The following is a 24,275-nucleotide window of genomic DNA, read 5'->3' as shown; positions in this document are numbered from 1 at the left end:
ACAGGCCCTGGTAAAAAGTCTGTCCCCATCTTTCCTATAAGCCCCCTTTAAGTACTGCAAGGCCGCAGCGAGGTCTCCCCGCAGCCTCCTCCTCCCCAGGCTGAACCCCCCCAGCTCTCAGCCTGTCCTCACAGCAGAGCTGGGCCACCCTCGGAGCATTTTGGTGCCCTCCCCTGGCCCCGCTCCCACAGCTCCATGTCCTTCCCATGCTGAGGACCCCCGAGCTGGACGCAGGGCTCCAGGGGGGTCTCCCCAGAGCGGGGCAGAGGGGCAGAATCCCCTCCCTCGCCCCGCTGCCCACGCTGCGCGGGATGCAGCCCAGGATACGCTTGGCTTGCTGGGCTGCAAGTGCAAATTGCTGGCCCATGTCCAGTTTGTCACCCCACGTCCTTCCCTGCAGGGAAGACATATCAGCTTTAACACAGCAAAACTGGGCATCTGAGCATGGGGAAAAAGGCAGTTATCATGCAAAGCAAAGCAGAAAAGAGCAAAGAAAGCCCCTTCCAAAAGCGCTCCAGACGTCCAGCAAGAGACATCCCCTGCAGACGGCCTTCCAGACTGACTTACCCGTGCAGGGCGCGGACGACGGTTTTCTCCAGGGCATCGTTGGTGTACCTGCTGTCCAAATTGAAGATATACTCTGCCTCCCAATGGCACGTCACCTTCACGGACTCGCCGCAGATGTTCACTGTGTGGGACTTGGCAAAGTCCTCCTTCAGCCTAGGGGAGAGCAGGCTGCTCCTGCGCCTCATCGTCACAGCCTCGAAGGGCCGCTGGTGGTGGGTGCTGTGCTGCTGGTGGCGGAAAGGCAGGACTTTCCCAACCAGGAGTCCTGCTCGGGCGGTCCTGGTCCCGTTTCTGGCGGGTGCTGGTCCGGGGTAGGGGGCACCTCTGGGACACACGTGTTTCTTCGAGTGCTCAGGCATCTGCGAGGCGTACGAGTGCTCGGCGGAGATGAAGGAGTGCTTGTTCACCTCGGCAGCTTCTTGAGTCTCTCTTGGATGCAACGCATGGGGTTTTGCAGGGCTGGGGCTCACACTGTTCTTCTTGCTGAAAATCCCAGGGCTTTTCTCCCTGGGAACAGAGGCCAAGTCATTTAAGTCTATTTTTTCTGCAGGAGGAAGCTTCTCGTTCGGCGATGCTTTGCTAGGGGAGGTGGCTCCCTTTGCCAGCTTGTCTACCCTGTGGTATTCGTGGTCGGAAGCAACACGCAAGGATTTGTGCTTGCGATGACTCTGCTGCTCCTTTGCAGAGTCGCTGGAGGGGCTGCAGGACACAGAGATCACCTCGCTGTCCCTGGGGATAAACGAAGGGATACAAGAGCCCAGAGCCAGATCAGCCAGCAAGTTCAAGGCGTGGGACTCGTAGTCGTTCCCCTTTAGATCGAAACTGAGATCAGCAACGCCGCCTGGGTAAATCTCACTCGTTTGGCTATCTGCTCCGTGGTGTTGGGAAGAAACTTCGCTCGGGGGGACAGAGAATGGCTCCTTCCACTCTGCGTGAGAAAAACAAAGTCAGAGAATAAGTAAAGGCCCCAGAGCTCTGCCTCGAGAAGGGGTTCAAAGCAGGCTTTCAGTTTGGCAGGAAAAAAGTGTCTCTCCAACATGGAATTTGCACACTTAAAAAAACCCACCTCCATGATCGTGCTACAAAACCACCTTCACGGCTGCTACAAAAGGATCCAGACTTGGGATCTAAGCAACTTCAGGAAAAGGGTTTATTCTCAGAAATAAAAGGCATGGGATCCAGAGTGAACAAAATTTCCCTTGGCCTCTGTGCACAGGGTAGTTTGGCCACTTAAATACAACCTGAGATATTTAAAGTGTTTTCTTAATCCTTTTTTCCACCCCCCCTTTAAATTTCCTTCTAGTTTGAGTATTTGCAATTTTCTCAGATAAACCCTGGGCTATGCTTTCAATAATCCACAGTTACAAAAAAAAAAAAAACCCAAACCTCTAAAACACAGAGAAACCCCCCCCTGCCCTCATGCTTCCCACTGCACACCCTCTCAAGAGCATCACCTGCCCCTGAGCTGTACTTCGGAGCACATGCAGAAACCTGGGGGCTCCCAAAGGCAGTCAGAGCCCGGCAAATTAGGTGTTCATTTAGTTTTCAGAGTTAAAAATGCCCCTCACCATGGCTCAAGGCCCATGTTAGTAAAACCAGTATGAAGTCATTAAACAAGGTTAATGCCTTCTACTAAAAATCAGCACAAAAATCTCTCTTCAAGTAAAACCTTATAAAATTACATCTGTGCTGAAGTCCTATGTGTTACATTTAATTTCCTTGGGAACTTGATATAAATTGAGTATTTCTTACTCCTAAACACTCTGATTTTGCATTTTTGGCAGATTCTGGCATTCGGCAGGACTCATCTGACACCTTGCCTGTGTGAGAGCACTGGCCAGATCCACTCCGGGAATCCCCACGTGCCAGGGGCAACGAGGGGCGGCATTTGATACACACATGCTGATGAAAAGTGCCACGTTTCAGGAACGTGTCTCAAGAAAAGTCCAAGAAGAATGGATAAACTGAGCCGAGGTGGCTAAACCAGCCTCCAAAGTGTCCACCTCCCCCAGGAAGGGGAAAAAGAAAGACCAGAGACAGATCTGAAAAAGGACATCAAAGCACTAGCATGAGAAAACATGACAAATTAACAGAAAATGACTCTCCTGTTCCATTATTTATTTTGGCGCTGTAATACTGGTTCTCAGTTTAACAGCAGACTCCCAGCCAGCACCTGCAGATGCTACACTGTCCACGCTGCCTCTTAAATCTGCTGCAGTCGGTCTGCAAAGGCTGCAACAATCCGACTCTTTTTTAAAACGACGGGATTTACAACGTAAGGGACTAAAAATCTAGGCAGATGCTGGCTACGAGCAGAGGTTATAACGCTCTCTGTCCATGAGCTGCCTCAAGACAGTTTCAGAGCTCAGCAGTTAAAAATCAGGCTTTTTAAAGTAGCCCAGCAGTTTGCCAAGGATGCAAACTGAGGGCTTAGGAAAGGACTGAGAAGAGACCCTGGGTGGTTTGGACATCCTGTAACGGTGACCACTTTCTGCTTGATTTTTTTGCTTGAGGTTTCGATGGGCCATTAGCCACACTTTTTAGCAACTTACTCTTCACTGACTTCGTGACAGTCTCAGCAACAGGAACTTTTTTCACGTCTGGGTTCTTCAGTGTCTTTGGTCTCTTTGTTTCCAAGCCAGGATCGTCGGGAGCTGAGGTTTCCTTCCGAACAGGTTCAGACTGTGTTTTGTGTACAAATTCTGCAGACAGGACCTCCGCACCTGGGACAAGGAAAAGAGGGGGCATTTCTTTTGGTTTGAGACCTATTCAGCTTAAACAGGAGTAATTGCAAAATAGCCAGTTATGGAAAGTGGAAGGACTGCTCTAGAAGTTATTGGCAGCAGCAGTCTTCAACGACTTGATTTGTGCATCTGATCTTACGAATGGTTTTGCTACTGATGTGAGTGATCAGTAAGCAGTTATTAAAAATTAAGCATCACTTCTTAAGCTCATTAAAAGCCTCCTTTCCTGGCCTAGAATAGGTGTTCTCTGGGGATAAGTCACTCCAATACCTGTCTGCCACACTTGCACCCTGAGGGTACTTATTTGCGTCTCCAAGAGGAATGCAAGAACCCCTCCCAGATCCATCAGCAACTCGCTCAGGCCTGAGGCAACGGTGCCCCAGGACAGAGCTTGATGGACTATGAATCGGAGCTGACTTCAGCCCACGGTGGGCAGACACCATGCCAGCCCCCGTGCCGCATGAGAGCCCATTTCACAGTCGCTGCCGCTACCTGTGATGTATGTAAACGCCAGGAGAGGTTCCTTTGGGTGTTCTTGGCCACGTTTCATCACCAAGGTTGAGATTCATCTCAACCCACTTTGAATGTCTCTACAGATCAGGTAGAGGCTCAGGCTGGCTCAAAAGGACAGGCTTAGCCTATCCTCAGCAGCAACACAGGAGCCTTCAGAGGACAATTTATGTCATTGAGACACCTCGCATGAGCGGCTCAGGCCAGATACCAGCTTTCAGAAGAGTAAGTTGGGTGTGATCAGTCTGAAGCTTCTTGCTTCCTCAAGGCCACAGCAAGAAAGTTGACTCTCAGGGAGTCACAACGTGACCGTGTAGGATAACTGGTTACCTAGGCAGCCTGTAACGACCGCGGCTTTGGCAACCGCTCCTTGCCTGAGCCACCGACAGCCCGTGGACAAGGGATGCGATAACCACGACCTGGCTGATGTCCCTGTGCACAGTCACTGGGAAGCAAAGGAAGGCAACAGCATGGACCGCTGCACCGGGTTTCAGGCACCTTCACTGAAATCCCCTGTCACAGCCCTGGGCTCCTTCCCAGGTTGAACAAGAGACTGTAGAGACATCACCACAGACCTACTTGGATGCTCTCAGGAGGCATCTGCTTGCTCTGGGCACCCGAGAAGATGGCGAGGGGACGTGGCTCCTAGTGAGCCCTCAGTATCCCAGCTGGATACCCCGGAGAAGCAGGAGAAAGTCAGTCCCATTTATATAGCACTTACCTCTTTTCCTTCTGTGCGGAAACTGCAAATTGGCTAATTTAAGCATGGGCTCGTTGGAATTGGCCATGAGCCCTGGCTTTTTAGGAAAAGAGAGAGCAATGCTGATTTTCTTCTTCTTGGTTGCTTTCCTGTTCCTGCCACTGTCCCCCATAGGATGCATTTGCATCCTGAGGGGTGACCATTTCTTCCTGGTTCTGGTCACGACGGCTCGGCTGGATTTCCTCCTGCTCTGCTGCACCCATAGCTTGCTAGCCGAGTTGACGTCTTTTGTGGGCCCTTCACCACTCTGGTCCAGCCACGCTGAGGGCTTTGGGTTTTCACTTTTGACTTTTATTTCCCCTGCTGTGTTGGCAGGAATAGGGCCCGGTGGCACAGCTGAAGAGAAGTCCACTTTACGATCAACCTCTGAATCGCAGCAAAGAGACTGAACGGTGCCAGTCAAACATCCTAAGGCAGCTGACATTTCCAGAGTATAAGTGCTGGGATCAGAGAGATAATGCTGCAGCTGGGAGAAGGACTGCTCCGAGCATTTTTTGAAGGGATTAGCACATTCATCCTCGGTTGGTGAGAGGAGAGAAGAAAGGGGAACTTCGCTGGTTTGGCCAGAGGTGGGCTGTGCATTTTGATCAAGCTTTGCGTATTCCTGGAAGTGTTGTTTGATACGTATGCTGGTGCTGACTGTGTCCCCCCACGAAGAACTGGTGGCTTTCTGTAAGGCATAGCGAAGTCCAGGCAAAACCGAGGCTATTTTTAATGAGATGTCGCTATCATCACTATCTTCCTTTTCATCTTTTGGATCGTGCTTTTCAACTGCGAAAGGAAAAAAAAAATAGAATTTTACTCATATTAAAAAAGGATTAAATTCCCCAAGTCACCTCACTGTTGCATGCTAAGAAAACATGAAAGCTATGAAAAAGCCCCAGAAGCCAACCTACAAAAAGCTAGCCCCAGGGGCGATGTCCTGGTTTGATGGATGCTTGTAACTGCTGAAGGCAAAAAAGAATTGCACGTGGGAGTCAAAAGTGGATTAAACTAAGATGAAAGACTCCTGTTGTATCAGCTAGCCCCGTTCTGCAGGAAAATACAGGGTGAGATCGCACACATAGTGGTTTAAGTCCCTTCATTCCAGTAATTCTCACTAAATCCAACATTTAGGACAGTCAGGGCTATGAAAATACATGGGTTTTGTTGGGTTTTTTTTAAACCTGTTTAAATTTAGGGTTGCCCATGCAGGGTGTCTGGACTACCACCATTTTCAGGTCACTCGTGTTGTTCATGTCCCTGTTCAGATATAACTTCCAGCAGCTCCATCTTTACCCACTGTCAGCGTAGGTGGACGCAGTTCACATGAAGACACCACATTAGTGCTCTGGAGTGGGATGGGGAACAGAGTCTTCCCCAAGCAGACCTGGGGATTGTATAAATAAAGAACACGAACCCCTGGGTGATTTTCCAAAGCTGAAGGACTGATCCTACCGAAAACAGTCGGTGCTTCTCGTTTCAGCGGGACTAACGCCCTACCACGTACAGCGCGTAGTATCATAAAGTTTAGCTCCCAAGAGGGATCAACATGAGCGAGTCCCAAAGCTCGAGCGTGCCTGTCCTCGCAGACGTCACCGTGGAAGCAGGCTCTGCTCGGCACAGCAGCGTCCTCTCGGTGTCTGGAAATGCCTGGAGAGCCGGTGCGATATGCAGAGCCTGTCGGTGGAGCGCCCTTTCCGCACAAGCCAGACTTACCCGGCTTCATCCGCTGCAACCCAGCAGTCTGATGTTGGTGCTTTGCACCCGCAGGCTTGGCCCATCTGCGCGTTATGATCCGACTCCGAGGTTTCTTTTGGCTGTACGGCCAGGCTGCCAACCCCAGCGCCCTTCCCCGTCACATCTCTTCCCAGAAAGGCAAAGGCATTTCTCTTCCCCTCCCAGATGCGTGATTTTCTTCGCCTATTGGCCCTGCTGCTGCCTTGCACTAGCGATGCCGGTCCTTGTTACTGGCAAGCCCAGGCGTCCCCGTGAGCCAGATCCCAGCTGCCTGCCTCCGCTGCTGGCTCAGGAACGCCGCGGCACGTCTGCACAGCGGGCTTGTTACGCCTGCCCTACATTCCTCCCGACGGCTGTCTGGGCAGGAAGGGAATAGCTTCAGAGGCCGCTTGTTTCGAAATAGGAAACATTATTCATGCTTTGAGTCTGAGCTGAGTGACTTCAAATGCGTCCGTCCTTCACTCTCCTTTTCTCTTTGCATCTCCCCTGCACCCCTGCCGTCTTCGGTAACCATCCCTTTTCAATTCCAAACCCCTGCACAGCTCTGCTTATCTTCATAGAAAGGAGAAGCCGTAAAAGAAAAAGAGTTTATAATCCCAGCCAGAAGAGGTCTCGGACCCAGGGGACAGTCAGGGCTGGCTGGGGTAACGCCGCTCACGTAGGCAGAACGGGACAGCACATGCAGAATTCCTGCTGGCACCAGAGGGAAAACATCTGGAAGCCATCAACGTTCACATCGCGTCACGTTAACAACGTGGAGCGTTCGCTCAACGTTATCCTCTCTCCCTGCCCCTTCGCTTCGCTGCCAGCTACCCTCCGGTTGCCCAGGCTTTGCCTCCTCTTTAGCATCAACACCAGCCACAGGCAACGTCTGCTACAGCCCCAAACCTTCCTACAAACCAGCTGCTTGCACCGTCTTCGCTCTGGGATGCTCCTTACGCCTGGTGCCCTCTCCTGTCTCTACCAGCTCCTTCCACAATAACCTTCTTCAAGAGAAATACCTCCTTGCCCCGTTCTCCTCTCCTCCAGCATACAGCGCTTGCAGTCAGCCTTTCAGGAATAGATCCCTCTGCTCTGGAGGGTATTTTCTGGTTGTTGCAGGGCTGGTCAGCAAGAACTCAATATCTGGGTGGCCAGTCCCCACCTCCAGTCTGATCTCCACGCGCTGTCCCCCTTCACCTCGCCCAACTTCAGGCGTCACAGCAACAACCTGATCCCAGGTTTGACCTGGCACTTTGGATCTTCAGCCTGCCTCAGGAGGAGCCTGTCTCTCTCTTCTGCCTAGAAAAGAAACTAGAAAAGTTGCCACGCTAACACAGCCACCAGCAGCACGTCCTTAAAGTTAGGCTGACTGAGTTCAGGCACCAAAGACATTCGCACCCCGCACTGCCAAGTTACCATCACGTCTTCACCCGACTTACAAGCCCACTTCGTATGCAGATCCTGAAGAAGAAAGTTTATAGCTGGAGGTTAAACACCGAAACGGCCAAAGCAATCCCTGCTCAGATGTGCTAGTAGGTCTTGTCGGCTCTTCCGCCGATTTTATCTTTTGGGGAGGGGAGATGGGTATGTCCTGTGCAGCTCCGTCAGCAATGCCAGCCGTCACTCACGCAGAGGTGGACTGAAATACCAGCGTGCGCTGGCATAAACAGGCTCTTGGCTTGTCCCTAGGATGACTCAACAAAAAGCAAGCCAGAGTTATGCAGAGCAAAAGGCCCCTGTTTATATGTTGCTTGGGGATCTGCAAGGCTGGAAGTATTACTGGTGGAGTGGCTGCAGCGAGAGGTGCGCGGATGAAGCTGCCCAGGGGAGGCAGAGCAGTAACTTTCTTTATGTCCGCAAGAGGAAATTGTAGGGTGAATATTTCCACATAGTGCAGCAAAAAGCCAACAGATAGAGAGAAAATTTCAGGCAAATGCAACAGAGGTCGAAGCTCATTCTTATTTCAAGATCTGCAGGTTCAAACTTCAAAAGAAAATCTTTATTTTCTCTTATTCAGTGCCTCTGTGTTTGTTCTGCATGAAAAGAAGCATGTTTTGGGGCTACAAACAGCCTGGATTCACCTCCCAGCTCCCAGAGCGGTGACTCACCTTGATGGCAGCACAGCACCGCGGCTCTGCCCAACACCATCTCCCTGCCTCCCTCCCTCCCCCGTCACGCACCCTGACCGGTCGTCACGGCCCCGCTACCAGCATTTACAGATCCCACAGCAGAGAAGTCACACGATACGGCAGAGCCTCCAAACCCTCGCTGCTCTTTAGGGAGCAATGCCCGTTCCCCACCTCTGCTCTCCCTCTCCACAGCATCAGCGACCCTTCATGGAGCCCATTTTACTTGTTATCTCAGCAAAAACCAACTTATTTTTTAGGGCAGGCTGTTTTCCTGCTGGTTTAGCAAATCACATCAGCTCCACGCACGGTCCAGCAAGTGCCATGTGTCGTTTTGCCCCCTGAGCACAGCTCCAGTGCACCTTTAGGGTTGTAAGCCAGGCTCTGCAGGAGTCAGACTCCCATGTGCACACATTAGATAGTTCAGGTAGCTGAGATGCTGCTGAAAACTGACTGAAAGGGAGAAAAGTAATTATTTGTCATTCCCATCAACTTCCTGCAAAGGGGCAAGGATGTGCAGGGAATGGGCAATGCAGGAACCTGGTTTAGATCAGCTTAAAACGTAGCATGGCTAGAGAGTCGGGACTTTTCTCTCCTCTTTTTAACACCCTTTGTGCTAAAGCTGTAGGTGGTTCTGAGCAGAGAACTCAGCTCTTCAAGAGGAACGTGTCTGTGAGGACCCTCTGGTGAGGATCCCACACCCAAAACACAGCGTCCGAAGCCAGCAAAGGGAACCTCCCTACCTCTCGGGCACACCGAGCGGGACGAGGTGAACAGAAACAGGGCCAGGAGGCTGACGGGCTCCTTAGGGTCGAATCCTATGAAAGAAAGCAACAGGTTTTGTTTAGACTGAGGGTGCCCACCCTCCATCTCTAAAACGGAGCAGGATGTTTAAGCACAGATATGGGTTTCTATGTAGCTGTATCTTACCATCATCTCGTGCCAAGGCAGAGGACGCGAGGAGGATAAGGACTCCTTGATCTTGTAAATACTTGATGATTGCCTATAACAAACACATATAAAGTTAGAGCAACCACTCCCTTTCCTCCTTAGCACACTTTGTATCACTCAGCAGGACTGTCAACAAGCCTCGATGGCTGGTGAACGCGTGCCAACGCCACCAGCTCATTCCCTGCTGACCAGGACACTGTTCGGTCCGTGCCACTGGGGTCAACTGGGACCTGTAACCAAAAGCATTCCATTTATGCTGTTATTCAGCTCTCAAATTCCTCCCATCTGTTCCTTAAAAAATAAATATGCTTAGCCAAACTAGCCGTAATTAATGAATAAGGTTAATCATCTTAGTCCCTTCAGTTCAAAAGCTCCTGGGCATCTCAGCCAGGAATTGCTTTCCGCAGCCCAAAGGGAAGGTTTTCCCAGCAGGGAAAGCAAAGCTGGACGCCAGCATCTGACAATACACAACCAACGGTCCCAGCCACAAGCCTGACTGCAGTTCAGGCCATGCAGCTTGCTTATTAGCAGCATGAGTATCAATGAATATGGGAAAATAAAAAATCTGCTGAGTCTAAGAGACTCCTGCGACTGTCTCAGGGCTGGATGACTGCATGTCTAAAAAGATACGTGCACTTATCGAGGCTTTTCTTGTGCTTGGGTGTTGCTTGATGCCTCATCGCAGAGCTTGGCTTGGACTGCCTTTCCCTCCGTGGGGACACCCATTTGGATCTCTTTCTTCCATGCAGACACATCTTTTCAGGAAACTTACAGGAACTGAACAACCCGAGGGCTTCTAATGCTCTGTGAAACTTTGCTGATCCCATTCGGTATGTTCAGACATAACAGAGGATTGGACTAACGCCCACAACCTCATTTCTCCAGGACAACGGAACAACTTTGGAAATGCTGAACAATTTCAGTGTAATATTCACTACTCAAAACAGTAGCTCCTTGCTTTGGTTGTCTCAAGCCAGCAGAGCAGAAGGGATAAGAGCCAACATCTCTGCTGCATAAATCCAGCTCAATGAAATAGCTGTGGTTTCTCACCGACGGGATGATTTTCAGGCAGGTGAGGAGGAAAGTCAAGCCATAAGGCAGCAGCCACCGGACACAGAGCTGAGAGACGTCACTCAGCACCCAGAGGAGTGCAGCTGGCCTCGGGCAACCCCACCGAGCCCCAGCCACCCTTTCATTTTCACTTGGGCCCTGCGCAAGGTGGGTGCTTGGCCCGTGCACCACCGAAAGGGAAAGGAGACGGAGGGCATTTTTCACTTGCACTTTTGGGAGCTGCCGCCAAAGCGGATTCACCCACGGGCCGTTCAACGGCATGCTAAGGGGAGGGAAGGAGCACACCCAAACCAGGCTGCGACTGTTTCCTCATTGAAATAGGGGAGATATTTTAATCCAGATGACAGATATATGAGGGTGGGGAAGCTCTAGGGAAAACGATGCTCCTGATGGCTCTCAATACCACACTACTCACAGCCACAACTCAACTATCTCATCTTCCCTGACTCCTCTAGAGGCTCCTCTGCTGGGCTTGGCAGGATGTATGTTATAACCCTCAGTGGTTGCAGACATGGTGTAACGCACCGGAACAAGCGGTTGTCACAGATCCCAGTAAGAAAGGCATTTGGGATCTGTAAAGTATTGATTAAAATATCTTGATGAGAACAAGAGAAGAAAAAAGGGATAGCATAGATAAACTTGTGTCCCTTCAGCTGCTGGGAACCTTAAGACGAGCTGCAGCATGGACAGATCTGTGCCCCAACCAGAGGTCCAACTGAAAAATTTTTCACGATGAGGGTGGTGAGACACTGGCAGAGGTTGCCCAGAGAGGTGGGAGATGCCCCATCCTTGGAAACATTCAAGGCCAGGCTGGACGGGGCTCTGAGCAACCTGATCTGGTTGAAGATGTCCCTGCCCATTGCAGGGGGGATGGACTGGATGGCCTTGAAAGGTCCCTTCCATCCCAAAGCATTCTACGATGCCGCACACTTCAGGATCACCTGCATGTGAAGGGACGTTAAGATTGTCTTTGCAATTCCTTTTTTTTTTTCTTCTCATGTTGTTACCAATAAAAGATAGTTTAATCAATACTTTAGGGAGTCAGAGTGGTTTTCTTACAGGGATCCACAACAAACTCTTGCTCCGGTACATCACGTGAGGGAAGCTGCACATCGGTGGGCAGCTCTTTAGCAGTGCCATGCAGCAACAGCACTTCCAGGCAGTTCATGGGCCGCTGCCAACTTAGAGCGAGCGGAAGATGCGTCCAGCCAGCCGTGAGTTTGCGGCCGTGAATTTACAACCCTGAATCTACAGGAAGCATCAGATGTGAGAGAGCAACTAGCAGCAGCAAAGCCAAACCCAACCCAACCGCAGATCCCAGCAGAGACGCAGGTGCTGTGCTCCAGGGGGGTGAGGTTTATCCCCTGGAGTCACAAGGTGACGTGACAACCGCACTGGGAACAAAGAGACCCCAGTGTGCTGGAAAAAAGCCTCATCAGATAATATATTGCAAGGGAAATTCCCCATTAAAAAAAGCAGAAATCTCAGCATCTTCAGAGCTCCTGGAAGCCCATGAAGTTTTGGCAGCGTAACTGTGAGTTTTTAGCTGAGCGAGGGCTATTTTTCAGCCACGAGGGAGAAAGGCAGGCACGTGACGGCTTATGTCTTTTGCTTAGTAATTATCACTCTGGCACTGGAGGACTTTGCTTCTGCTTTCTTAATATACAAGATCCCCTTATAGTCCTTGTCCACCATGCTGTTTGCAATGCAGGGGGGAAATCGTTTAATAAAGACAATAAAATAATCTCCTCTGGCATAAACACAGCCAAAGAAGAGGTTTGCCTTGTATAATGCCTTCTGCTCAGCAGGGCATGTTCACCCTAAAAATGTTCCCAGCTCATAGTGGGTAATCTTCAGTTAACAATTTATATACAGAAAGACTAAACTATGTTTGAGAATAACCAAGTAGGAAAATAATAATTGAAGCAGGGAAATTAAGTCCATTTTGCATTAGTTCACAATCTGTGAATAATGTTACCAAAAGTTTCAAGAGATCATTTAAAAGGCCACTTTCCTCCCAGAACGACAATGTTTTAAAATACTTACCAAGTCCTTTTCCTTTAGATTTTCTATTAACCGATCCATTTTATATTGATCCTTATTTGATATTTCTACTTCATACAGACTGAAGTAAACACCCTGAAAGCAGACTGCAGACAAAAAGAGAGAGAATTTGACATTGAAATAGTGCCTCTTGCATAAACGCTGAACAAACAAGTGCTCCTGTACCAGGAAGATGGGCGTGCAATTGGTGGAAGCACTGGGTTTTTAAAAAAACTTATCAAGATTTCCTAAGCTGGTATACGCATTCGTATCGCAGTGAGTTTCCTCTTCAACCCATGGTTCACAAGAGATGCTTCCCGTCTTATCTCTGCAGCTAACAAAATCAATTTAACGAATGCTGTGTGCTTCAACAGAGACAAGGGAGCCTTTCAGAAGGAAATAGCTCATTCTAACATGCCACAGTCTTCCTGCTATGGAGTATCCTTATTCTGCACTCTGATCCCCAAAGGAATTTAACAAAGGCAAGGTCTCAGTCCCACCTTACCCTCCTGAATTTCGCAACAAAATTCTTCTGTTCAATATTTCCTCTCTTTCATCAGCCGACCGTAAGACTGTGGTTCCATGGCACCTTCGTCAAGCGTTGCTGTTGCCTCCCCTCACTTCTCCTGCCTCCTCCCCTGCCCCTGGCGCTATCCTGTGTCCATCTGCACCGTAAGCTGAATGCTAACCCCCAAAACAGTGCCCTGACCTGGGTCAGCAGAGCTGATACACAGATAGGAGGCAACACTGCAGCAGTTTCCACTTATTTTGGTGCAAGATGACATGGAAATAAATGTACCTGGAGCTTCTGCAAATCACATTCAGAGCTCTCCATGTGCAAGCTGTGATATCTGGGTCAGCAACTGCGTGTCCGCTGCAATGGGCAGCCACTCACAGCCATCGGGAGCTCAACATCTCGGGGCTGAGAGCTGCCAGGCTCGGCAAAACTCGAACCCAGAAAGCAATAAGCAGTAGGAACCCCGAAGTGTAATTAGACACAGGTCCCCTCCTCCCCACCCTGCACTGACCAGGACAGAGAGCAGTTACTACAGGCAAGTAGGGTCCCTGAGCACCACTAAGGGGACAGTAGAGCCCTTCTCTCCCTTCCCCAAATCTGTGCTTTTATTTGCTGATTGCTGAGCATTCCCTGCCTCTTCCCAAGGTTTCTGGAGTCCTCTCCACTCTCATGCTGCCATTCACTGTCACTGTCAGTCCCCTTGAAGTGACAAGTAGGTTACCTGTGACCCAAAGCTACTGCAGGCAGCCATATCTTTTGGCTTGGAATCATCAAATCGTTAAGGTTGGAAAAGACCTTTAAGATCATCAAGTCCAACCGTTAATCCAGCACTGCCAACTCCACCACTAAACCATGTCCCTAAGCACCACATCTCCCCGGCTTTTCAACACCCCCAGGGACGGGGACTCAACCACTTCCCTGGGCAGCCTGGGCCAACGGCTGACCACTCTCTCCATGAAGAAATTTTTCCTAATATCCAACCTAAACCTCCCCTGGAGCAACCTGAGGCCGTTCCCTCTCGTCCTATTGTTTGTGACTTCGGAGAAGAGACCGACCCCCCCGGCTCCAGCCTCCTTTCAGGCCGTTGCAGAGAGCGATGAGGGCTCCCCTCAGCCTCCTCTTCTCCAGGCTGAGCCCCCCCAGCTCCCCCAGCCGCTCCTCCCCAGCCTTGTGCTCCAGCCCCTGCCCCAGCCTCGCTGCCCTGCTCTGGCCACGCTCCAGCCCCTTCATGGCCGCCTTGGGGTGCGGGGCCCAGCGCTGAGCACAGCATTCGAGGGGCGGCCTCACCAGTGCCCAGCGCAGGGGCACCATCACCTCCCTGCTCCTGCTGGCCACACCAGTCCTGATACAAGCCAGGGTGCCCTTGGCCTTCTTGGCCACTGGGCAGATTGCTGGCTCGTGCTTAACTTGCTGTCCACCAGGACTCCCAGGTCCTTCTCTGCAGAGTTGCTTTCCAGCAGGTCAACCCCTAACCTGTACTGGTGCATGGGGTTATTCCTCCCTAGGTGCAGGACCCTACACTTGCCTTTTTTGAACTTCACGAGGTTCCTCTCTGCCCAACTCCCTAACTCGTCCAGGTCTTGCTGAATGGCAGCACAGCCTTCTGGTGTACCAGGCACTCCTCCCAGTTTTGTATCGTCATCACACCAGGGGACCACGTGAAGCGCAGACAAGAAAACATCCCTGTGCCGCCTTGGCATTTTTCCTCGCTTATCTGCAATCAGCCACCCTTCAAGACTGGACCCAGTGCTATGCGGACCCGAGCTCTGACGCCCCGTGGCAATTCCCATGGCACAGCACAAGCATATGTTACTCATCGTGCCGGCAGGTTTTGCGCTCACCTTCATTCTCAATGTAATTTCTTTTCCCAAATGCAGCTTCTGGTAGCTTTTTCTTCAAGTCGGACACACCCATGACATGGTTAATGTCCAGGTTGGGAGGCCTGTAGGGATAAAGCAGCAGACGGTGAGATCACAAGCATAAAAAGCTCTCAGGATTAAGCACAGCAAAGATTCCTTGTTGCCCTGTCACTGTGAAACCAGAGAAAGCAGCTCTGGAGAAGGCTGGAGAAGGAGCAGCTTGCTGAGCACTTTCCTGATTTGAGGATCCTGACTGTAAACACCTCCAAAGACTGACATTGGTGGCTGTGTTACTGGCTTACACTGGCCGTTTCAAATTGCTGCCTGCTAGCTGGCTTCTGACTGCTGAAGATTTTAAATATCTCATTTTTTTGAATGCTAGTTACCTCAGTACTTTATTTGCCATCGTGCTGATCTGTAAACACAACTGGCTGATCGTACACGCACCATCCGGAAGCCCACTTCCCACAAGGACAAAAATCCCCAGCGGGAATAACTCATTTGGAATAAACATCCCAAAGCAGTTAACAAAAAAGAGATAACAAAATACAGCTGTTTCCAGCTACAGTTCAGGGCCTGATCTCATGTCCTCATCCAGCTGTTGCTGTGACGCTGCACCGCTGGCTGCCCAACACCACTTTCCTGATGCTGATGACCGCCCCAACAGTGCAGGTGGGAAGTTGGTACGGCCGCGAGAAGCTGCTGATCGCTGAAGGGATGGGGCAGGAGAGACAAAACGGGCTTTCGCTGGCACACAGACACCCAAAAGTGTAATGCTTCACACTCCACAAATTGCACAGAAAGAAAAGAAAGGGAGAACTTACAGCTGGGCTGGAATCGTGGAGCTGTATGGGGTCCTCAGGGCGATGTTGCACAAAAGCTGGCCCCGGATGGAGAGCTGCCCCCTCCATGGACAGTACAACGCTACAGGCAAAAGGGAGAACGGCTCAGAGAAAAGCAGGAGAGGAGAGGAGGGCAAACAAAGAAAGGTACATTTATAAAACAAAAACAACCCTCAGATGCTCCTACCTTTGTGGTTAAGCTCAGGTCTAGAGAAAAAGAGAGAAAAAGAGGAACATTTAGCAATGGGAAAAGGAAAACAGCCCACAAAACCGACCGGGTATTTTGGAACGACAAGTTGCTTACAGGCTCTCTATAGCTAAGACGGGCATTTCCTTCGGCTCCCTGTACTGGCAGGCGATGACTATGTACGGGCAGATCTGCCTGGGCCGCTCTGCAGTGCTGCCATCGGACACTTCATACACGTAATACTGGGGTGAGAAGGGAAACACGGATGAAAAAAAACACATTGAGGAACAAGCGAGGCACTCGGGCCAGCGCTGTGCTCCCCTGCGGCCCGCAAGTGAGCTGTCTGCACAGTCCCGTTGCAAACTTATACCTGGCTCTGCTCGAAGGCCTGGCAGTGGCTGGTCTTTGATGTTATGTTGTTTCTGCTCACGGCGACGTGGCAGTCGTAGCCGGGAGATGGGCAGGTATAGCTGGTTGTGTAATTCTCAGATACCACCTTGACCTTCCCCTGTGCCAGAAAATTTACCAAATACACATAATTGTTTGCAGAAACTTATTTTAAAAGACCCTTGAATCCTTCTTTTCCCCAAAGACAGTGTTGGTGGCAGCCCCACACTCCCCACTGTGAGGGGGCTATGTGCATTCGCATCTTTCCAAAAAAGAGGGCCTGACTTGGCCCAGCTCGGGACGGCAGACAAACCAGCGCTGCTCAGGAGAGCCAACAGAAGCAGCGCATTTTCCACGCCAGCTACAGAGAGCAGGATCCCGTGGGGAGCGGAGAAAGGTACCACACAGCAGCCCCACGGAGGAAGGGAATGGGGCTGTGATCTCAGCCACTTTAAGGTTAACCCCTCAAATGCACGAGAGTCCAGGGAAAAAGGTGACCCTGTGGGGAATTTCTGATCTCAGCGGCGGAATTTGGAAGGTCCGCTGCATCCTCTGCCCCCCTGCAGGCCACTGGCAAAGCCCAGTCTGATCTCTGGCTTTCTAGTCTGACGCATCCCATAGTCAAAACTCCCGATGAGCTCTCAGAGCTGATTTTACACCCCACCCCACCACAGCCATGGGCACCAATGTCACCTTAAAAACTGCTTGCACTGTGCAGTGGCTTCTGAAAACCATTCCACATAAAAAGAAAGATTTGTATTTTACCTTAATTAGCTTACAAATGACAATATAGCCTGATTTTCCGTGATACCAGGGTCTCGGATGAAGACAGTCTGCATACTTGGAAATATAAACCCCTGTGAAAACAAAGCAATGCAAGATAACGTGAATTGTCTGTCGAGCAAAGCTGATTGCCAAAAAACCCCTGTAAAGAGGACTCTGCCTTGCAGGAACGGGAGTCTCTGCAGAGCCAGTGCTGCAAACCACAGTAGCACTTGGCTGCCACAAAAAGGGTAAAACTCTGACTCTTTTCCTTTTTTTGGCTGCTGGTATGGAACAGCATTATATGTTTCAGCGTCAGCTCTAGGAAAGGAGTTCACTTGGGTTTCTCCTGGGAGAAGCAGCCCAACTAATGTCAGTTTTGCCCACACTACATGAAAACGTACCGAGCGAGGGCTTGTCTCTTACAGGAAGATCTGGTGAAGGGCTTCCAGGTCGGACTGCAAGCGGGGCAGGTACTTTGCTCAATTTGGAGTCACGCAAAGACAACGTGGGTGTTTATACGTAGGGAACGCACGCCGCAAGAGAGCAGGCCCGTGGTATGGCATAGACCCTCCCAGGCCCCTTCCTTGGCTTTTTATGGCCCTTCAGCATCCCAGATGCCAACGTGAACCTTCTACCCTGTGACAAGGCCTATTCGGACATGGCTTATTCCCATTGCTTCTCCATGTGCAGGGTATATCATATGTGGATTTATTGAGGTGGGGGATATTGGCTCTTCACTCCTGCTTTATATTTGTAGACAAGATGGGTAGAGAAGTATGTGGGGGGAAACAGGGACTGGGCAGGGGAAGGGCTACAAAGAGACACACCATAATATTCATCTCAGTCCATCAGGACTAAGATATATTCCCAGATAAATAACCAGTTCTTGCTTGTTTTTGCATTCACTGCCATTGACTGTTCAATAATTAGGTATCTTGGCCTGCAAAGACTTGCGGGATGAACACTGGGAGACGTTCTGCTTCTGGCAGAAGGATTTCTTTGAGTAACGCGTCCTGCACTGCACATCTTGAGGCCCCGGACCTTTGGGCAGGGAACAAGCACAGACTGAAAAGGGCTTCGACACGTCACGATCTGCTCTAGTTATTAACAAGACCGCTGACAAAAGCTCAGCAACGGACTCTGAAGAGCAAACCGGTGGGGAGAGCTGCCAAAAAGCCACTTTGGTGACAAAAGTCGTAATTAACAAGGGAAAAAAAAAAAAAAAAAACCTGAAATGGAAAGGTGAAGAGACGAAAACATTCCCTGAGGAAGATCCCATCCTCATCTGGTTGAGTGGGCAGAAGGAAAACACTGCTGCTTGCTTGATCCAAACAAATGCAGTTTCCCATTTAAGAAACTCGGGAGTTTCCGTGGATCTTTGCAGTAAATAACAAGGCAGTACCAGGAGTTTGTCTTGGCTTTTCCTTTTGTTTTTAAAGGAGTTGATACCCCCAGAACAGCGAACAGGTCTCTTGGTCCTCTGAATGGAAATCTTACCTTTTGCTGGGTCACCAAGCGTGGAAATAGAACTGCTGTTTACACGGAGGCCTGTCTGACACACCGCTTTTGCCTTCAAAAGAAGAGACAGCCTCTTTTACCATCTATTTTCAAAGATAAGGGACACAGCTACTGAAATCTGTAGCGCAACGGTTGGCAAAATACTTGCAACAGGCAAACACGTGCTGCAAGTCACTTACAGACCTTTACAGTCCCAAAACACCCACGGTATAAAGAAAACTAAACACAGTGTCCACAGGAAGAAAATTCGTTGTTTCAGATACTAAATACTTGTATTTATCAAGCGTTGTTACAAAACCCTCTGTGGAAGCAAAAGCTTAGAAAAATCTGGAAAAAATCCAGCTTCTCCAGAAACCACTGCAAGCACAAGGCTGGACTTTGCACTTTCTTTATCTGCAGGGACAACTTGTGGAAAAATAAATGCAATGGGGCTGGCATGAAGGCAAAGGACGTTTGCTACTCTGCACTCACTCCTCCATAGGCACAATTACTGCCTTGGGCGCATCTCACCGGCTTTGATTTAATCCACGTCCAAAGCAGATTCATCAAAGTGTGCAAGGACCAAATGTATATTGACCAAAGAGTGACAACAGGAGCAGTGTGAACTCATCAGGGGTGAGAAATAAAAGCAAACCAGTCAAAGGGTACTCAGTCCCTTTATAAGCAACATGGGGGACTCATCTCACCTAACTTCTGCCTCCTAAAAGGCAAATGTCTAGCTTAGACCAGTCAGCTAGACCTCTCCTCTCAACAGTGGAGAAAGGCACCTCCAGAGAGCGATTTAGCCCGAGGATTTTAGATGCCCGCGTTAAACGAGGTCCAACTGCCCTCTGGAGAGCTCCCTCTTTCCTAGGGTCTGTACAAGGAGCTCAGTCACTTGGCACAGACTACGCTAAATTTCAAACAGCTAAAATGAAGCGGGACAATTCCTGCTCCCAAACTGAGACTGAAAGTGGTTTATTTTGCTGTAGCTCCGTCCAAAGTGAACTAAACTGCATTCAGGCCACTCTCATCCTGAACAAAACCATCCCTAGAGTGATTGAGCATGGCACCATTAAATCACGTTAAAAGTGAATTCCCGCTAGGTTCCCTGAGCATCCTTGCGTAGACAAACTCTTTTCACAAAATCAAAAAGGTCTTTGTGAAAAATGGGCAGGAATAACTATCTCCCAATAGCTGTGTCAGGCTCTCCCTCCACCTAGCTGGCAAAACCAAGTGAACTTGCCCAAAACCACCTGACAAACTCCTGTCTCCTGTCACAAAGGTTTTTTTCTCTTCTAAGCATACATGAAAGGTTTCACCTGCCTGTACTCGACCATAAATCCACTGGGACAAAGGGAGACTCCTTCTGCCTCCCTGCAGAGGGCAAAGGAGGCAGCCAAATCTCAAACAATAATCAACTGGAGAGACACAAAATAAGATCCATCCCTAAAACCTCCCAGAAGCTGCTTTCAGAATCTGTTCTGAACTATTTATACAGTAGTAATTGCACTGGTAACAGGAGAGCCAGGACACTTCTGTCAATAAATCTGCCAGGTTTGGTGGGACGGAGCACATGTGCAGGCACTTGGCATCAAACTTCTTAAGCTGAATAAACATTTCGGATTACCTCTTCTTCATTATCAAACAGGAGAAATGCAAAGGTCTCCTCCAGCTCCTCCTGGCTGTACCCAGCGGCTTCCTTAGCTTGGGCAAAAGCTTTGAGCTGCAGAAGACACAACAACACTTTGTTCTAGTCCGTTCAGGCCAGAGCCAAGCGACACGTGGTCGTGGTGCGAGGACAGCGTGTCCCACATACCGCCAGTCGTGGTCAGCATGGGGCAGCAGCCAGGTGATGCTGGACCAGCTCACATGCCCACACATCATTCCCTCCCCCAGGCACGTGTACACCCAGTCTCCCACCACAAGGCCCCCAGTCCATGCATCTGTCTGTCCATCCGTCTCTGCCTTTGTCCCCAGCAGAACATATTCAGTGTCCTCCAAGGGACAGCAGGCCCACAGCGGCACGCTGTGCTCATCCCAGGGAAGTCCAGCCTTATTCCACCTTGCCCTTCTTGCCACACATCGTCGGCTACCGGGGAGCTTGTTTCACCGAGCAGCACGTGGGCTGGTGGAGCATCACATTTAGTAGCCAGCTACGGCCATCAGAAGACAAATCATCTCAGCCATGGAGAAGACGCCTACAGAAGGGGAGATGCTTGGAGGCACCTCTTTTTTTCTCTCTCCACTGACCAGGGAAGCCTGAACTATTTGACTAGAGGGCGGGTGCTATCATGTGACTACAGCTCAGAGGGTTTGGCTACAGCCAAATAACACATTACTCCAATTTCTTTTGTCTGATAATTAAAGCAGAGCGTGTTCTCAGTGCAGACGGGGAGAACATCCTGGGAGCAAACAGAGCTGGGTCTGAGTCCATGACGTTTAGGGGCTTTAATAAAAGAAGTTGTAGAAGGATGGGATTTTTTAAACGGGGTTAAGAGATAAGAAAATACCAATCTCATCACTGCTTTTGCTTATTTTGGCTTTAGAACTCACAGGCAAATCAACAAATTACTTGATACCTGTTTCCCAGCTTTTTATCCAGCTCCACAGTGACTATCCCAGATTTAGGCAGCCAAAATATCTAAGCTCTATTTAATTCATGACAACAAGCAGACTGGTCATCTCCGCTCCCCAGAGGAGACACCCTGTCTTTCATGCCAGTGACAGTGGGACTGTAGAGGCGTTTTAAAAGTGGTTCTGTACATGCCCCAGTCAGCTGGAGAAAGGGAAAATGGGGTTAAAACTGGTGCCTGCACCGGTGTGAGGGCAGACAAAAGAAATACCACAGGGAAATCTGCCTTGCTGTGAATCAGCAGAAGCGCAAAAATTAAAGCTCTCCTGCCAGGTATCAAACCAACATTTCAACCTGCCCCGAAGGCCTGCCCCAGGCACTGCTGCTGAATGTTTGGCAACGTTGCCTGAATGGACCTTTTGTTCCTGATCAGATTGGGAAGGAAGAAGTGCAAGAAAACAAAGGAAAGGTTTCCGTCAGTCAGGAACTGCAAATGTGGCTCTAGAAGGCAGGCAGGTCAGCCACATGCTGCCAAGGAAAGACCTGCCAATAAACCAGCATTTACAGACATCTGCAGCTCCCACAGAAACGTCACCATTTCCTGAGCTGCCAGCAACACCTTGCTCCCCCACCAGCCTTACCTCACTTAGGAAAACATCATTTTCCACCAGAATTGCTTGGCTGTACTGAAAACCGTCCTGAGCTGTGGAGTCCAAGTAGGAGCTCTGTAGCACTGAAACCGCTGTCTGCAAAAGGGAACTCGACTCTTCCGATTCTGGATGAAAACCTGGAGGAAAAAAGCAAAAAGCAGGTGCAAATATTAACTCTGGGCATCCCCAGATAAGTATGGGGCCTCAGCAGAGGCGGGTGGCAGCTGAGTCTGACTCTGACTCACCGCACATGGGCCTCACTTATCAAGCCCGGATCTCCAGGGAGCAGAGCTCCACGGCTCCCACTGGGAGCAGCAGCTCCCCTCCAGCCATGCAACCCCCAAGTCTTTATTTGCAAGTGAAATTGCCCTTCCACAGGAGGAATCCGAGCTCCCTGTTTGTCAGTGGGCCCTTAAAGTTTTTCCTTTGCCACAGAAAAAAAAAAAAAAAAGAAATGGTTAGCAATTGCTAGAAGCAAAGCCTGGTGGTAAATTAACTTTACGCTCTCTGAGCAGGTCAGAGTTTTTTCTTGTGCTAAAAAGTTACTTAGATTTGTTGCATGCTCTTTTAGGGTGTGAGAGTTGATGTCTGCACACAGGGAACATCTCGGTGGATGCTCGGTTTCTCAGGGTTATCTGTTTTACTATAAAGACCTTCAGGTCTTGAGTGAATGAGGTTTTCAATACCACGAGAGCAAACCTTCAAAGCCCGAATTCTCAACATCTCCAAAGGAAAACATCCCAGTAAAACACTTCCCAACAGCATCCCACCAAGACAAGGTCCCAAAGCAGTTGACAAATTAAATACTGACACAGAAACAAAGGAAAGCCCTGCAGTATTTGTGCTCTTGCAGCTGTTAAAACCCAAATATTAAATAAAGCAGCCACTTAGAAACACAAGAAATCCTGGGCTCGGTCTCTGTTGCACATTTAAAAACCATTATTACTGGTGGTGATTCATGAGCTATGAGATTTCAAGCCCCAAGCTGAGTTTGCAACATAGACACATTGAAAAGGTTTCTTTCTTCTGACCCATAAACTTTAGAAAAATAAAGCAGTCATCTATAAGGAAAGAAATACAGAACCGTCGAACCCCACACCTGAGGAGCAGGTTTTGCACACTGGTCGCTCCTTAAGAAAAACCTCACCGAAACTTTTGAGGACAAATAGGTAAGTTCTCATTTTAACCTCTAAAGCAGAAAGACCCGCATTCCTCGGGTGACGAGCAAGATAGCATCTGTTGTCACCCTGCAACCTGCTTGGTGTTTTGACTCCTAATTTTACAGGAGAAGTTTTAATCGTTTTTTTTCTTTTCCTCCTCTCAATTAAAAAGAAGAAGAAAAGACAGAATCATTCCCTATGTCACCAATCTTGTTATTCCTCTCAAATTACTCAAGGCCAAAAAAGGACCTAATACAAGGAACAGGAAAAATAACAGTTCAAATTGCGTGTATTAAACTCATTTAGCTACACTGCACTAAGCCAGTTCAGCCAGTCTGCGCTACAGGGCTTAACAGGGGAAGGGAGACCGTGTCCAATTATGCCAAGCAAAAGAAAATCCAGACAAGGCAAAAAGTGGGGGGAAACAGTACAAAAACGGCTCTAAAAATGGTTCTAAGAAAAGCACGTAGAGGGCAGGTGGGAATGGAAATCGGGAGCACAGAAAGGGAAGTCTTTAGAAGCACTTTGCCTCTCAATGCTGCTCTGGGGTCTTTCAAGCCCTCCTATATTCACTTTCTAAACCTCCCCCATTCAGGTGATGCCTCTGTAATCATTAGAAGCAGTAAAAAAAGCAGGTGAACACAACCTGGCTCTCGAGCACAGAAAAATGAAAAATAGAGAGTTCTTCCAGCTCTCTCAGTATTATTGTTTTCTCACTTTGAACCTAATGGGAAGGGAAGTTGTTTGCTCACTTTTTTCCTTACTTGTCTTTCATTTTGCTTTGTGTCTCTTGCATCCTGTGGATCTCAAAGAAGCAGTCAGGGAGCTCAGGCTCCTCCAAGGAAATCAGATCGGGGAATTAACATCCCAGCTCACAGCTCTGCTCAAAGGCTTGGACCGAACATAACATCCCTTTTTGCTGCAGCACCACAACGCTTGTGTCCGGAGTCATCCTCCAAGGAGAGACAGCCCTGTCCTCAGCATCTTCTCCACCAGCCTAAACAAGCCCAGCTCCCTCGACTGCTCCTTACATCCCAAAAGCACAGGACTGCAGCAGGTGCTATTTAATTTCACAGCTGCTGCTCCAAACCATCTCACTTTTCAGGGTGCGATATTCTGCTCCTCCTACCCATAGCGTCTTGCAGCTCCGCATCATCGACAAGTTTGGAGTCTTGGAGCATAAGAAAGGCCGCATCTAAACGTGTGAGCTGGGAACCGGGCGTGTGTTTCCACGCTGAGTATGCGAGCCACCGAGCTGACAAAGAGAGATTACAGGGTTAAAAACCCCACCAGGCACAGAACACATATTGAGGGTGCGGGGTGTTAAATCAGCAAAAGCATTGGATATTCAGTATCTTTCAGG

At 49.5% G+C, this 24,275-nt stretch overlaps 1 protein-coding gene across 1 annotated transcript in view; it reads right to left on the bottom strand.

The window, feature by feature from the left end:
* Positions 1-22,071, bottom strand: part of TASOR2 (transcription activation suppressor family member 2) — a 34,194-nt gene extending 12,123 nt beyond the window's left edge. The window contains exons 1-16 of the mRNA XM_082310331.1: positions 21,998-22,071; positions 21,744-21,889; positions 20,158-20,253; positions 18,528-18,600; positions 17,031-17,122; positions 16,249-16,386; positions 15,996-16,120; positions 15,879-15,898; positions 15,674-15,773; positions 14,832-14,932; positions 12,477-12,580; positions 9,339-9,411; positions 9,152-9,226; positions 4,543-5,352; positions 3,120-3,290; positions 568-1,495 (exon numbers count right to left, since the gene is read on the bottom strand). Coding sequence (XP_082166457.1) covers positions 568-1,495; positions 3,120-3,290; positions 4,543-5,352; positions 9,152-9,226; positions 9,339-9,411; positions 12,477-12,580; positions 14,832-14,932; positions 15,674-15,773; positions 15,879-15,898; positions 15,996-16,120; positions 16,249-16,386; positions 17,031-17,122; positions 18,528-18,600; positions 20,158-20,253; positions 21,744-21,889; positions 21,998-22,004 — 3,059 coding nt within the window. The 5' untranslated portion in view covers positions 22,005-22,071. The remainder of the gene's footprint in view (positions 1-567; positions 1,496-3,119; positions 3,291-4,542; positions 5,353-9,151; positions 9,227-9,338; positions 9,412-12,476; positions 12,581-14,831; positions 14,933-15,673; positions 15,774-15,878; positions 15,899-15,995; positions 16,121-16,248; positions 16,387-17,030; positions 17,123-18,527; positions 18,601-20,157; positions 20,254-21,743; positions 21,890-21,997) is intronic.
* Positions 22,072-24,275: the final 2,204 nt, after the last annotated feature.

This window comes from Platalea leucorodia (genome assembly GCF_965183815.1).
Source record: "Platalea leucorodia genome assembly, chromosome: 4".
Classification (NCBI taxonomy): domain Eukaryota; kingdom Metazoa; phylum Chordata; class Aves; order Pelecaniformes; family Threskiornithidae; genus Platalea; species Platalea leucorodia.
This window is presented reverse-complemented; position numbering and strand designations above follow the sequence as displayed.